The sequence below is a fragment of the Drosophila busckii genome, chromosome 2R (assembly GCF_011750605.1).
Source record: "Drosophila busckii strain San Diego stock center, stock number 13000-0081.31 chromosome 2R, ASM1175060v1, whole genome shotgun sequence".
Lineage (NCBI taxonomy): Eukaryota > Metazoa > Arthropoda > Insecta > Diptera > Drosophilidae > Drosophila > Drosophila busckii.
The window spans coordinates 17,995,530-18,007,824 of record NC_046605.1 but is presented as its reverse complement, the minus strand read 5'-3'; the positions used below and the strand labels follow the sequence as shown (position 1 = coordinate 18,007,824).

General features: G+C 40.3%; 4 protein-coding genes across 6 annotated transcripts; all 4 read left to right on the top strand.

Moving 5' to 3' along the window:
- Positions 1-472: 472 nt before the first annotated feature.
- Positions 473-2,335, top strand: LOC108595498 (DET1 homolog). The gene is made up of 3 exons (XM_017980750.1): positions 473-754; positions 810-1,513; positions 1,570-2,335. The coding sequence occupies exons 1-3, from the start codon at positions 502-504 to the stop codon at positions 2,248-2,250; spliced, it is 1,638 nt and encodes a 545-aa protein (XP_017836239.1). The 5' UTR covers positions 473-501; the 3' UTR covers positions 2,251-2,335.
- A 249-nt stretch (positions 2,336-2,584) lies between these two features.
- On the top strand, positions 2,585-6,761 carry LOC108597775 (general transcription factor 3C polypeptide 3). Its single transcript, XM_017984490.1, has 4 exons — positions 2,585-4,562; positions 4,629-5,547; positions 5,960-6,092; positions 6,150-6,761. The coding sequence occupies exons 1-2, from the start codon at positions 2,664-2,666 to the stop codon at positions 5,505-5,507; spliced, it is 2,778 nt and encodes a 925-aa protein (XP_017839979.1). The 5' UTR covers positions 2,585-2,663; the 3' UTR covers positions 5,508-5,547; positions 5,960-6,092; positions 6,150-6,761.
- Positions 6,202-6,783, top strand: LOC108594696 (ryncolin-1). Its single transcript, XM_017979837.1, has one exon. It carries the CDS (start codon positions 6,202-6,204, stop codon positions 6,781-6,783), a length of 582 nt encoding a protein of 193 aa, XP_017835326.1.
- Positions 6,784-7,520: 737 nt separating this feature from the next.
- LOC108597008 (ryncolin-1) lies at positions 7,521-12,293 on the top strand. Of its 3 annotated transcripts, XM_017983285.1 has the most exons (5): positions 8,967-9,153; positions 9,213-9,815; positions 10,943-11,084; positions 11,144-11,746; positions 11,806-12,293. In XM_017983285.1, the coding sequence occupies exons 2-5, from the start codon at positions 9,710-9,712 to the stop codon at positions 11,855-11,857; spliced, it is 903 nt and encodes a 300-aa protein (XP_017838774.1). In that variant the 5' UTR covers positions 8,967-9,153; positions 9,213-9,709; the 3' UTR covers positions 11,858-12,293. The 3 variants fall into 3 exon arrangements, with proteins under 3 accessions (XP_017838775.1, XP_017838774.1, XP_017838776.1); XM_017983287.1 differs by lacking the exons at positions 8,967-9,153; positions 9,213-9,815 and adding an exon at positions 10,349-10,387; XM_017983286.1 differs by lacking the exons at positions 8,967-9,153; positions 9,213-9,815; positions 10,943-11,084 and adding an exon at positions 7,521-7,719.
- The last annotated feature ends 2 nt before the right edge of the window (positions 12,294-12,295 follow it).

Here is a 12,295-nt window from a genome sequence, read left to right as displayed (position 1 = left end):
GCTCAGCCTCTTCATCTTCAGAATCGGTATCGGATTCATCACTACTATATACCTTGAGTATACGCATAACTGCATTCAATTTAAGCTCTTCCTTCTGACACTCCCGATATGCAATCATTGTGGTTTATGTACGAACATATGATTGTAGTTTCAAATCGATCTGCAAACAATTAATTCAAGTTATTTAAACGCTTGGGTCTTAAAAACCAAACTTTACCGAGCCCACTTATTGCATACATATGTAGATGCTTTCATTCCTGACGTAATAAATACTTAACTTTTCTTGGAAACGCACCGAATTATACGCGGGAAACACAATTCCAAGAACAAAATATAGCCAATCCAAATGTTTTTACCGTTAAGGGTCTGCAGCCGTTAGACAGCACTGTGTTTATACCGATAATAATCGCAGCTAGGCACGAATCATCGACTTTGCATTGAATATTTGATTTGCAATTCACCCATCCCTAATACAGCTGTTTACATTCACAATATTTTGAAATGGATTTGGATAAACTTGCTTTTAATCAACGCCTGCAAAGTCAGAACATTGTGCATATGCTGCAAAATCGAGAATCGGGCTACACATACAAAATTAGTCAAAGTGCTCCACTAGTATTTGAGCGCCCGGTGTTTACAGCCGTTACACCTCGACTTACTGTTGGAATCATAATACCACCCGTTTACCTGCGCAAATTTACACCTGACGGCAGCAAATTGTTAGCATTTTCACATGATCAGCGTTCATGCATAGGTTTGTTGGCAGATGACATTTTGTTATAATTATTAATAACAGATTTCCCTTGCAGTGTATGCTTACAATGGCATTGGAGCAGCGGGAGTTGGTAAACTATTAGACGAGGCCTGCGTAGCCAGTGCCGAAAACCTCAGTGACAAGGATATAAATTTGCCAAGGTCTAAAATTTTTGAGTGTTTATTTAAAACCAAGTACGTGCTGCGTCTATGTCAGGGCAAGCTCTCGCGCTACTATTTGCATCGCGAATTCAGCATATTTTTTGAGGATGGACGCTATGTACTGCTCGCCGGCATGTGTGTAGCTTTTGGTTTTACATTGCCTTTAGCTGACTATGAGCGCTTTCCGGATCTATTTGATAAACTGGATCCGTTCTCTTACATATTCTTTGTTGTTGATTTGCAAAATGGTATTGTTACCGACGAGGTAGAGTTGCCCCAGGATGTCATTTGCCTGTCACATAATCACGGTGTCTCCGTCTATGGGAACACCATTGTTATACTGTCTAGATTGCGGCAAACTATGTATATATACGAACTAGTTAATGGACGCCTCGTCAAACAGGAGCAGGATATTGGACCACGGCCAAGGGATTGTGTGTTTAATCCCACCACGGATAGAGTAGAATTTGACGTAAACACCTTGTTACCCATAACGCATATTAAGCAACGCGCATTAAGTTTTCTGTATCGCCAAATACAGCCAGACAGTCCAGACCGCGTTAGCGGTTATCAGGAGTTTTATAAAAACTTTGAATTCGTACGTATAAATACGAAAGCAGTTAATTACAAATATATTGAGTTATCCACTTGCAGATGGAAAACATGATTATTGAAAAAATGCAGCTAGTAGACAATAATCTGTTACTGCTGAGATATGAGAAGCGGCCGTTGGACATCGATTTGCCCATCTCATTGACGACTGGAGAGCCAACACCGCCACGTCGTCTATATGTGTTTTACCGTATGGATAGCGAGGATGTCATTGGCGTATATCAAGATGATTCAGTTGAGCTCCTACAAATTGTGCTCCACTTCTACGACAAACTGTGCAATGCTCGGTCTCTGCAAACCGGTGATGCTCCAACATCGCCCATACTTTATCTTATGCAGCAACAGTACAACAAACCGGTGCCTTTCGTGCGTCAGTCGGCAATGCGATTTAATCCCAGCGTGCCTGTTAGCACACAAAGTTTCTCGACCTCACCGTACCTCAATTTTAATGTATTTAGCTATGAAGAAAGATTTGTTTCGCCACTGGAACGGCCAAAGGTCTGCTCCACAGAGCCCATTGTGTTCAGAGACCGCGAGACAAACCTTGTCAAGTTTCGTCTCAACATAAAGGCACGCCGAGCACACACCGCCATGGCTCCACGGGAGCTATGCGCGTTCATTTTTCATCCGTATGAGCCTCTGGCGATCAGCATACAAAAATGTGTGTCCGTTTATGCATACAAGTTGCATGTTTATCATCATAGCACTGTTGTAGAGCAGTAGTAATCTGATATATGTTTTAAATGATATTCAGTTTGTTTGTTGTGCTTACACATTCATTATTTTATTTTTTATAGATTGTACAATGTACACGATTTGTATGATATATGTTTAATAAGTAGATAACAAATGTATTAAAAATAATTTGTCCTTTTACTGAATTCTATTGCAGAATTAAACGTTATATTGGTGCTAAAACTCAATGTTCAAAAAATGCTTCGTTGATAATAAAATCGATAGGACACTTGAATCGATAACTTGCTGCTATAGCTCGATATTTTAATGTTCATGTTCACATGGCTCATTAGTTCTTTTGAATAACCCGCTCCATTGAATATAATCTGATCTAACTTCAAAACAATTGTAAGATGTATAATTATTGTTTTTAATTGCGTGATTGGATTAAGCTGGCAAAGATGAGTCGAGATTCAAAAAACACCAGCAGCGATTCGGATGAGGTGCTCATTGAGGAGATTGACAGCAACGATGTACCAGAAAATGAATTAGCGCAGTTTGAAGAAACGGAGCCGCTGCGAGTTGTGGAGATCATAGACTGTAATATTGAGGATGCTAATCAACAGCCGGCAACCACGGGGGAGACTATTGATGATACTGACAAAGAGGAAGAAAGTGCGTTGATTAGACGATATGTGGAGGATGTGCAGTGCTTGGAGTTTCCCGATTTTTGCACAAAGCTCGAGCCTGGCGATGAGGACGATGACGATGATGATGATGGTAATAATGACGAAGAGGAAAACGGCAAGGCAACGGATAAAGCAGTTATAGTAATAAAGGATGATGCCCCAGTAGTCTCCACCAGTGCTGCAGCTGCAGCAGCAGCAGCTAAACAAACTGCAGCGCCAAAGACAAGCGCAGAGACGTCCGCAGCTGGTCGCGCTGAACCAGCAGCTAACAGCGGCGGTGGTATGGGAGGAGGCGGCCACTTGGGTCGCCGTAGTCAGCTGAGCGCAGCCTTGTTGGGCCTAATGGGCGAGGCAAATTTGTCGTTTGTCTATGGACGCTACGACACAGCCGAGCGCATCTGCATGGAGATTATACGACAGAATCCTTTAGCCAGCGAGCCCTTCTACACGCTGGCGGAGATCTACGAGAACCGCGATGAAGTCAAGTTTCTGCATTTTTCGACAATAGCAGCGCATCTTAATCCACAAGATAGAGACATGTGGCTGCGTATTTCCGATTTGTTGGTGCAACAAGGTAATTTGGCACGCGCACGTGTCTGCTACACCAAAGCCATCAAGGTGCTGCATAAAGATTACTTCCTGCGCCTGCGGAAGGCGCAGCTGCTGGAGCGCATGGGCGAGACCAATGCAGCGATGTTTACATATCTAAAAATGCTGCCGCTGATGCCTGCCAGCGAATGGAGCTTATGCCTCAGCACGGCCAAGTGTGTGACGCGGTACTTCCATGTGCTTGAGAAGCATAGCATTGCACTGGAGGCCATGTCCGGTGCATACAACGTATGCGGCGAACGCTTCACGGTTGAGGATCTCAACATTTATTTGGAGCTGCTCATACTCAACAAACAGTTCGATAAGGTGTTGAGTTGCCTGCGTGAGCGCACACAGCTGGAGCTGGAAACGGAACAAGACGAGAGCCTGGAGCTGATCTACTTTTGCAACATACCCGACGACTATGTGCCAGAGCTGCGCGCCAAGCTCTGCGTCAGTCTCATCAACATGCATGCGCATCATTTGTTGGGCTACCTCGTGCAAAATATTCAGGAGCACATCACGCCCAGCGTCGAACGCATTGAGCTCTATATGGACATTACCGAGGCTCTAATGCAGGAACATAAGTATGCAGAGGCCATAGCCCTAATGCGTCCTATTACTGATGCCGACACCTTTGAGTGTCCAGCCTTTGTTTGGCTGCGCCAGGCCGAGTGCCTGCGTCAGTTGAATCGCACAAATGAGGCCATCCAGAGCTATCAGAAGGTGGTGCAACTGGCGCCCTACTGCTCCGAGGCCAAGTTCACGCTCTCTGCGCTGCTTAAGCAGCAGGGCAGGCATGAGGAGGCGGTCAAAGCGCTGGAGCAGTTTGGCGAAAGCGAAGGCCAGCCATTGCATGCTCGATTGCTTTACGAGCGCTGCATAATGCTGCAGCAGATTGGACGCATTGAGGAGTTCATTGATGTGGGCTATGTGCTGCTTAGCCGACACTCCATTCAGCTAAAGAATCGCGAGGAGATGCTAACGGCGGCCAATGGCGGCGGCGCCTACAATACGGACGGTCTGAAGTCCATTATGCAAATGAGAAATTTGGCGGCGGGTCAAAGCGAGCAGGAGGCGCAGGTACAAACTCAACTAACAAACATTTATTGTTAGATAAATTGTTGATATATTTGTTTTTTTTTATAGGAAACTAGCAAAGCGGCTGCCACAACCGAATCGTCAGATCTAACCATCAAGGACGAGTTCGAATTGTTTCTGGAGCTGCTACGCACGGCTTTCACTCGTGGTGGCATGCATGCCGCCATCGAGCGCATGTGCTTTGCCATGGTTACCACCAAACGGTTCACCTACTATCATTATGAGATTGAGCGCATTATGATACTCGCCTGCTACTTTAATCAGGACTGCACCATTGGCTTTTCCTATCTAAGAGAATTGATTGCCAAGCGGCCAGAGCATATTAATCTATGGAATTTGCTGTCGCTCATGGTGCAGCAGGGCGATGAGGTGCGCTACTGTCGCTACATTCGACGCTTGCTGCAACGGCATCCAAATGTCACACAGCCCATGCGCCTCTTCCTGGGTCACTATCATCTCAACTGCAGCTCGTATAAATACGCTTTGAACGTCTATGTGCCCATCTTGCATGAGCAGCCGCATGCTTTGGTTGCGCTCTCCATTGCCGTGGTCTTCAATCAGCTGGGATTGCAAAAGAAGGTGCTGCGCAAGTCGGCAGCAGTGGCTCAGGCTGTGGCCTTTGCTCAACGCTATGCGGAGCTACGCTCCGGCAGCAGCACCAGCTATGATAAAGACGATCCAAACACATGTGCTGCTCAGCAGGAGATTTACTACAACATCGGACGCATCTATCATCAGGCAAACATTTTACACTTGGCTACGGAATACTATGAGCGCGCCCTAGCCGTGCAGCATCCGCTGCTAACGGAGCACGCTGCCACACTGGGACTGCAACATGAAACGGCGTTCAATTTGCATCTCATTTATAAAGCCAGTGGAAACAAGTGGAAAGCACGACAATGCTTGATGCAATATTGTGTTGTTTAGTAAACATATAAGTTATTTAACCTTCGTTGATAATCATTAGGTATTTAGATATTTTTGTATTATTTTGAATATATACATATTCTGTAACAATGTTAAATTATTGTTTAGATGTATTATTGTTGTTCTTTTGATAATTGAGCATGCTTATTGTAGACCATAAAGGTTGTAGATAGTCCTTCTTCCTTTTTACAGCACATAGATTGACGAATTTGAAGCATATGTAGTCTGGTCTTAGCACATGCGATGATTATAGTCTTTGGTAGACGCCAAGGAGGGGGTTTTCTTTCTAAATGTGCTCAGGTCATGAAAAGATAACCTTATCAGTTCATATAACATTGTTTATAGCTCTTTGTATGCTCTTGCAAATTAGTCTTGTGTATTTATTATTGCGTTAATGATGTGTCTCAAAACAGCTTTAATTTATTTACTTTTAAATATATCTATGCTAACAGCTGAAAATCAGGATGTACAACATCTCGATCGCTTGGGCAATTTAACTGTTAAATATGGCAGTAGAAGTGAAATACACTTTGAAATCAAAGATCACTGCAGATTGTATATAGAGTCGCAGCATATAGCTCTACGGTAAGCAAGAAATAAGCAAATTGTTCCTATGTCTTAAAACAAAGTCCTCCGTCGTAGAGCTGAACTGAACCAAATGTTCGAAAAACAAAACCAACAATTAACACAACAAATGGCTACGATAAACAGCAATTTCACTTTGGCATCAGCTCAATATCCAAGCAGCTGTGCTGAGGCAACAGCCTTGAGTCGTCGCAGCGGTGTTTATCTGTTGCAGTTGCCCGGCTACAGTGTAGCTCCATTTATTGCAAGTTGTGATGAGCATACTCAGGGCGGTGGCTGGACCGTTGTGTTGCGACGTCAGGATGGCAGCGTGGACTTCTACTTGTATTGGCAGGACTTTAAACATGGTATTGGCAATGCGCATGGCGAATTCTTTATAGGTTTGGACAAGCTCCACGCCTTAACTAATAATGGAGACCAGGAGTTGCTCGTTATTATGGAGAATAGCGAAGGAGTGCATAAATACGCAAAATATGATTATTTTGCCATTGGTGATGAAATGAGTAACTATAAGCTGACGACTTTGGGTATGTACTCCGGCGATGCTGGAGACTCCTTAAGACGTCACGAAGGAATGTCTTTTTCTACACGTGATCGAGATGTTGATGCTCTTCCTGGCGACAATTGTGCTGTAGCTTACACGGGCGGCTGGTGGTACGAAAAATGTCATAATAGGCAAGTTTACTATTAAGAGAAAAATATGGTCTACAAGAATTAAAGCCTTTTCATAATTTCGCAGCAATCTGATGGGAAATTATAACGATTCTACTTATGGCAAAGGAATTAATTGGTTTACATATACTGGACACAACGCCTCGCTTAAGCGTGTGGAAATGTTAATCAGAAAGCGTAGAACATGAATCTCATTAATTTGTTAATTTGTATATACTTACGCCCTTAATATTAAAATGTAATTAAAAAAAAAAAGTTTTATGGTTAGTCTTCTGTAAGTGCAGCAAAAGAAGACTCAGAAATATTTTATTGAACTCTTGGATAATAATTAAACTAGCTCAATAAGTTTATTGTATCGTAAATTAGCCAAATGAGCTAAATTAATGAAGTTAGTCTATGCCACGTATATTTACATTTTTTTGTAATTACATTTGTAATTTAAAATTGAGTAAATTTATTTGTTTATTTATTTCATTGACGGTCCCCTCAGTTAAGAGACCCCAAGTTAAGGTGAAAGCATGATAAGCTCAATCAACTTTTTATCCTTTTTATGGGTATTTATTTAAAATAATTCTTTAGCAAAATCATATAAAAAGCTATATTTACGCTTAGCTATCATTCAAATCAATATAGTAATCAAATTCGTTTATTTAAATTGTGCCCGAATCGTCGGGAGATAACCTTTCTAGTTAGTATAGATAATTTGTAAAAGCGACTTATTATTTGCTCACGTAAATTAGTCTTGTTTATTCTTTGTGCAGTTGATGATGTTTCTTAAATATCTTTGTGTATTTATATTACTAAATATTGCAGTCTTAAAATGTGAGGAGCAGTCTGTTCAACATCTTGATCGATTGGGCAATCTAACTGTCAAACATGGCACAAAAACCGAAATACACTTTGAAATCAAAGACAATAGCAGGGAGTATATGGAGCTGCAGATCAAATCGCTGCGGTAAGCCTCATACAACTAAATTATGTTTAGTTCCTAAATCAAAGTTTTGCTTATCGTAGTTCTGAACTGGACAAAATGTTACAAGAACAGAAGCAAATGTTTGAAAAACAGAATGAACTGTTAAGAGAGCTTAATTCAAAATCTAACTGCGACCCTAAATCAGCATCAACACATTATCCAAGCAGCTGCGAAGAGGCGACAGCTTTCAGTAGCCACAGCGGCGTTTATCTGCTGCAGTTGCCCAGCTACAGTGAAGCTCCATTTATTGCAAGCTGTGATAAGCATACACAGGGGGGAGGCTGGACCGTTGTGCTGCGACGTCAGGATGGCAGCGTGGACTTCTACTTGTATTGGCAGAACTTTAAACAAGGCATTGGCAATGCGCATGGCGAATTTTTTATAGGTCTGGACAAGCTCCACGCCCTAACTAAAAATGGAGACCAGGAGTTGCTCGTTATTATGGAGAATAACGAAGGAGTGCATAAATATGCAAAATACGATTATTTTGCCATTGGTGACGAAAGAAGTAACTACAAGCTGACGACTTTGGGTGCCTACTCCGGTGATGCTGGAGACTCTTTAAGAAAACACGAGGGAATGTATTTTACTACACGTGATCGAGATGCTGATGCTCATCCTGGAGACAATTGTGCTGTAGCTTATACGGGCGGCTGGTGGTACGAAAATTGTCATGAAAGGCAAGTTTACTATTTAGAGAAAAGTGTGGCTTACAAGAATTAAAAACCTTTTCATATTTTCGCAGCAATCTGATGGGAAAGTATAATGATTCTACATATGGCAAAGGAATAAATTGGTTTACATATAATGGACACAACGCCTCGCTTAAGCGTGTGGAAATGTTAATCAGAAAGCGTAGAACATGAAATTAGAAAATTTGTTAGTTTTTGTTTAATTTAAAGCAATATATAATCTGCACTAATTTACAGCTTGTAATTTAAAATTGAGCAATTTTATTTGGTTATTTATTTCGAATTATATCGAATATATAATACGTCTTATAGATATTAATTAAATAGAACTCATTAGCAAAATCATTTAAAAGAAAGATTTACGCTTAACTAGCATCCAAATCAATAAAGAATTCAAATTCATTCATTTATTAATATTAATTGTGCCCGGATCGTTAAGAGATAACCTTTTCAGTTAGTAATCATAGATTATTTTTAAAAGCAACTTAATGTTCGCTTATGCAAATTAGTCTTGTTTATTCTTTGTGCAGTTGATGATGTTTCTTAAATCTCTTTGTGTATTTTTATTACTAAATATTGCAGTCTTAAAATGTGAGGAGCAGTCTGTTCAACATCTTGATCGATTGGGCAATTTAACTGTCAAACATGGCACAAAAAGCGAAATACACTTTGAAATCAAGGATCACTGCAGGGAGTACATAGAGCAGCAGCTCAAGTCGCTGCGGTAAGGCTCAAATAAGAAAATTATAGTTACTTAGAAAATCAAAGCTTATTGTATCTTAGTGGTGAGCTGGAAAAACAGAATGAACTCTTAAGAGAGCTGAGTTCAACGTCCACCATCAACTCTAAAACTGCATCGACACATTATCCAAGCAGTTGTGAAGAGGCAACTGCTTTCAGTCGCAAAAGCGGCGCCTATCTACTGCAGTTGCCCAGCTACAGTGACGCTCCATTTATTGCAAGCTGTGATGAGCATACTCAGGGCGGAGGCTGGACCGTTGTGCTGCGACGTCAGGATGGCAGCGTGGACTTTTTCTTGTTATGGCAGGACTATAAGCAGGGCATTGGCAACGTCCAGGGCGAGTATTTCATTGGCTTGGATAAATTATACGCTTTAACTAAAAATAAAGATCAGGAGTTGCTCATCGTTATGGAGAATAACGAGGGAGTAACAAAATACGCAAATTACGGCCATTTTGCCATCGATAATGAGCAAAATAATTACAAGCTGAGCATTCTGGGGATCTACACTGGAGATGCTGGAGACTCTTTAAGAGCTCATGCGGGAATTCCGTTTTCAACACGTGATCGAGATAATGATTCTTATAAGGATAATTGTGCTGAAATGTATACAGGCGCTTGGTGGTACGCTGCATGTCATACTAGGTAAGAGTTGTAAAATGTACATGTCACTTAAATCATTAAGAGCATTATAACAATATTTCATATCAATCTGATGGGCAAGTACAATGATAAAACCTATGGCAAAGGCATTAACTGGCTTCTCTTTAGCGGTCACAATGCCTCATTGAAGCGTGTGGAAATGTTAATTAGAAAGCGCAGAGTATAAAATAAAATATTTGTTTAACTTTTTCTTAAAGATTTATTTGACAAATCTACAATAAAAAATAAAGTAAAGTAAAAAAAAAAAACAGTTTGAGTTAATAAATAAAGGGAATACAATTCCTATTTTATCTTACAACTAAGTGCAGTATCATTGAGAAGATTTTGTTTAATGATAAAATTATGTAACTTAAATGCTCTGATAACAATTGTGCTTAAATCAGGTAATTATTTTTGCTAAGCCGCGCAAAGCAGCCATAATAAAAAATCACCCACCCATAGATCGTTGCGCATTGAGCTCTCTCTCAGCGATGCTCGTGTTCATCCAGAACAGCCCACAACGTAGAGATATCGAGCGCATATGATCGGAGGTTACCTGTGTGGGAGGCTGACAGGTAAGGCAGCAAGCGAGGACAGCAAGTCCTGAACTGTTGGCGATTAGACAAGCAGTGAACAAGTTTCCAGAGTAATAATTATAAATAATTCCGAGAAAAACAAAATATTAGCTAGTTTAACCAAGTTAGTCTATTTCAGATGCATAGATTGTAGATCTTATTTGGTTGCCTTTATTTGTAATTAAAAATTAGAAAACTTGTTCATTTAAATCACCAAATTATTTTATTTTCGCTGCCTTCAAAATGGCCCCGACTTAATGTGAAGCAATGTAACTGTTAAGTTTCATCAAAGGAATAATCCTTATGGTTAGCAAAATAATTTAAAATAAATATTTATGCTTAGCTATTATTCAAATTAATAAAGAAGTCAATTGCATTAATATATTAATTTTAATTGTACAGGGGTCATAAGTAGATAACCTTTTCAGTTAGTATAGATTATTTTTAAAAGCGATTTGTTATTTGCTCATGTAAATTAGTCTTGCCTATTATTTGTTAGGTTGATGATGTTTTTTAAGCCAGTCTGCTTATTCGTATTATTACTAAATATTTCAGTAATAAAATGTGAGGAGCAGTCTGTTCAACATCTTGATCGTTTGGGCAATCTAACTGTCAAATATGGCACAAAAAGCGAAATACACTTTGAAATCAAAGACAATAGCAGGGAGTACATGGAGCTGCAGATCAAATCGCTGCGGTAAGCATCAAACAAGAAAATTATGAATATTTTCAAAATCAAAGTTTAACGTATCTTAGCGCTGAGCTGGAAAAACAAAATGAGCTGTTAAGAGAACTCAATTTGAAATCCAATTGCGACCCAAGTTTGGCATCCAGACATTATCCTAGCTGCTGCGCGGAAGCAACAGCCTTGAGTCGCCAAAGTGGCGTTTATCTGCTGCAGTTGCCCAGCTACAGTGAAGCTCCATTTATTGCAAGTTGTGATGAGCATACTCAGGGCGGAGGCTGGACTGTTGTGCTGCGACTTCAGGATGGCATCGTGGACTTCTACTTGTTCTGGCAGGACTATAAGCAGGGCATTGGCAACGTACATGGCGAATTCTTTATTGGCTTGGACAAATTATACGCTCTAACCAAAAATAAAGATCAGGAGCTGCTCATCGTTATGGAGAATAACGAGGGAGTGACAAAATATGCAAAGTACAGCCATTTTGGCATCGATGATGAACAAAATAATTACAAGCTGAGCACTTTGGGTGTCTACTCCGGCGACGCTGGAGACTCTTTGAAAGCTCATGTGGGTTATCCGTTTTCAGCACGAGATCGAGATAATGACAGCTATGCGCAGAACTGTGCGGAGGTTTTCACTGGCGGTTGGTGGTACGTCCAATGTCATGCCAGGTAAGTCTTGATGCCAAAATTCAATGATTCGAGTGCTTAAATAACTTTTTTTTTTTTAGCAATCTGATGGGCAAGTACAATGATAATATCTTTGGCAAAGGCATTAATTGAGTTGACTTTAGTGGTCACAGTGCCTCGCTGAAGCGTGTGGAAATGCTAATCAGAAAGCGTAGAGTTTGAAATAAATAACAAATGGTTTTTCTAAAAAAATGACGACTTTATTAAATTTAACATAGCTCATCGGATGCTTATACAACAATATACAATCAAGTACAAAATACATACATGTTGAAAAATGTACAATTACATTCGGTTTCATTAATTTTGTGTGTCTTCAAGCGGAAGACGCTCGCTTAAATATTTATGCATGCAATAAGACTTTATTTCACAAATATATATTATTGTTTTTCAACCAAAAAAGGCATATTATTTTTCATCTTAAAAATTTTCAATAAAATCTATCACAATATGAGAATATCAGGTTTGGGTTGGCCAAGCACTGTAAATTTTGAAGTAAATTTATATATTTTTTTCTGCTTTTTTATGTTC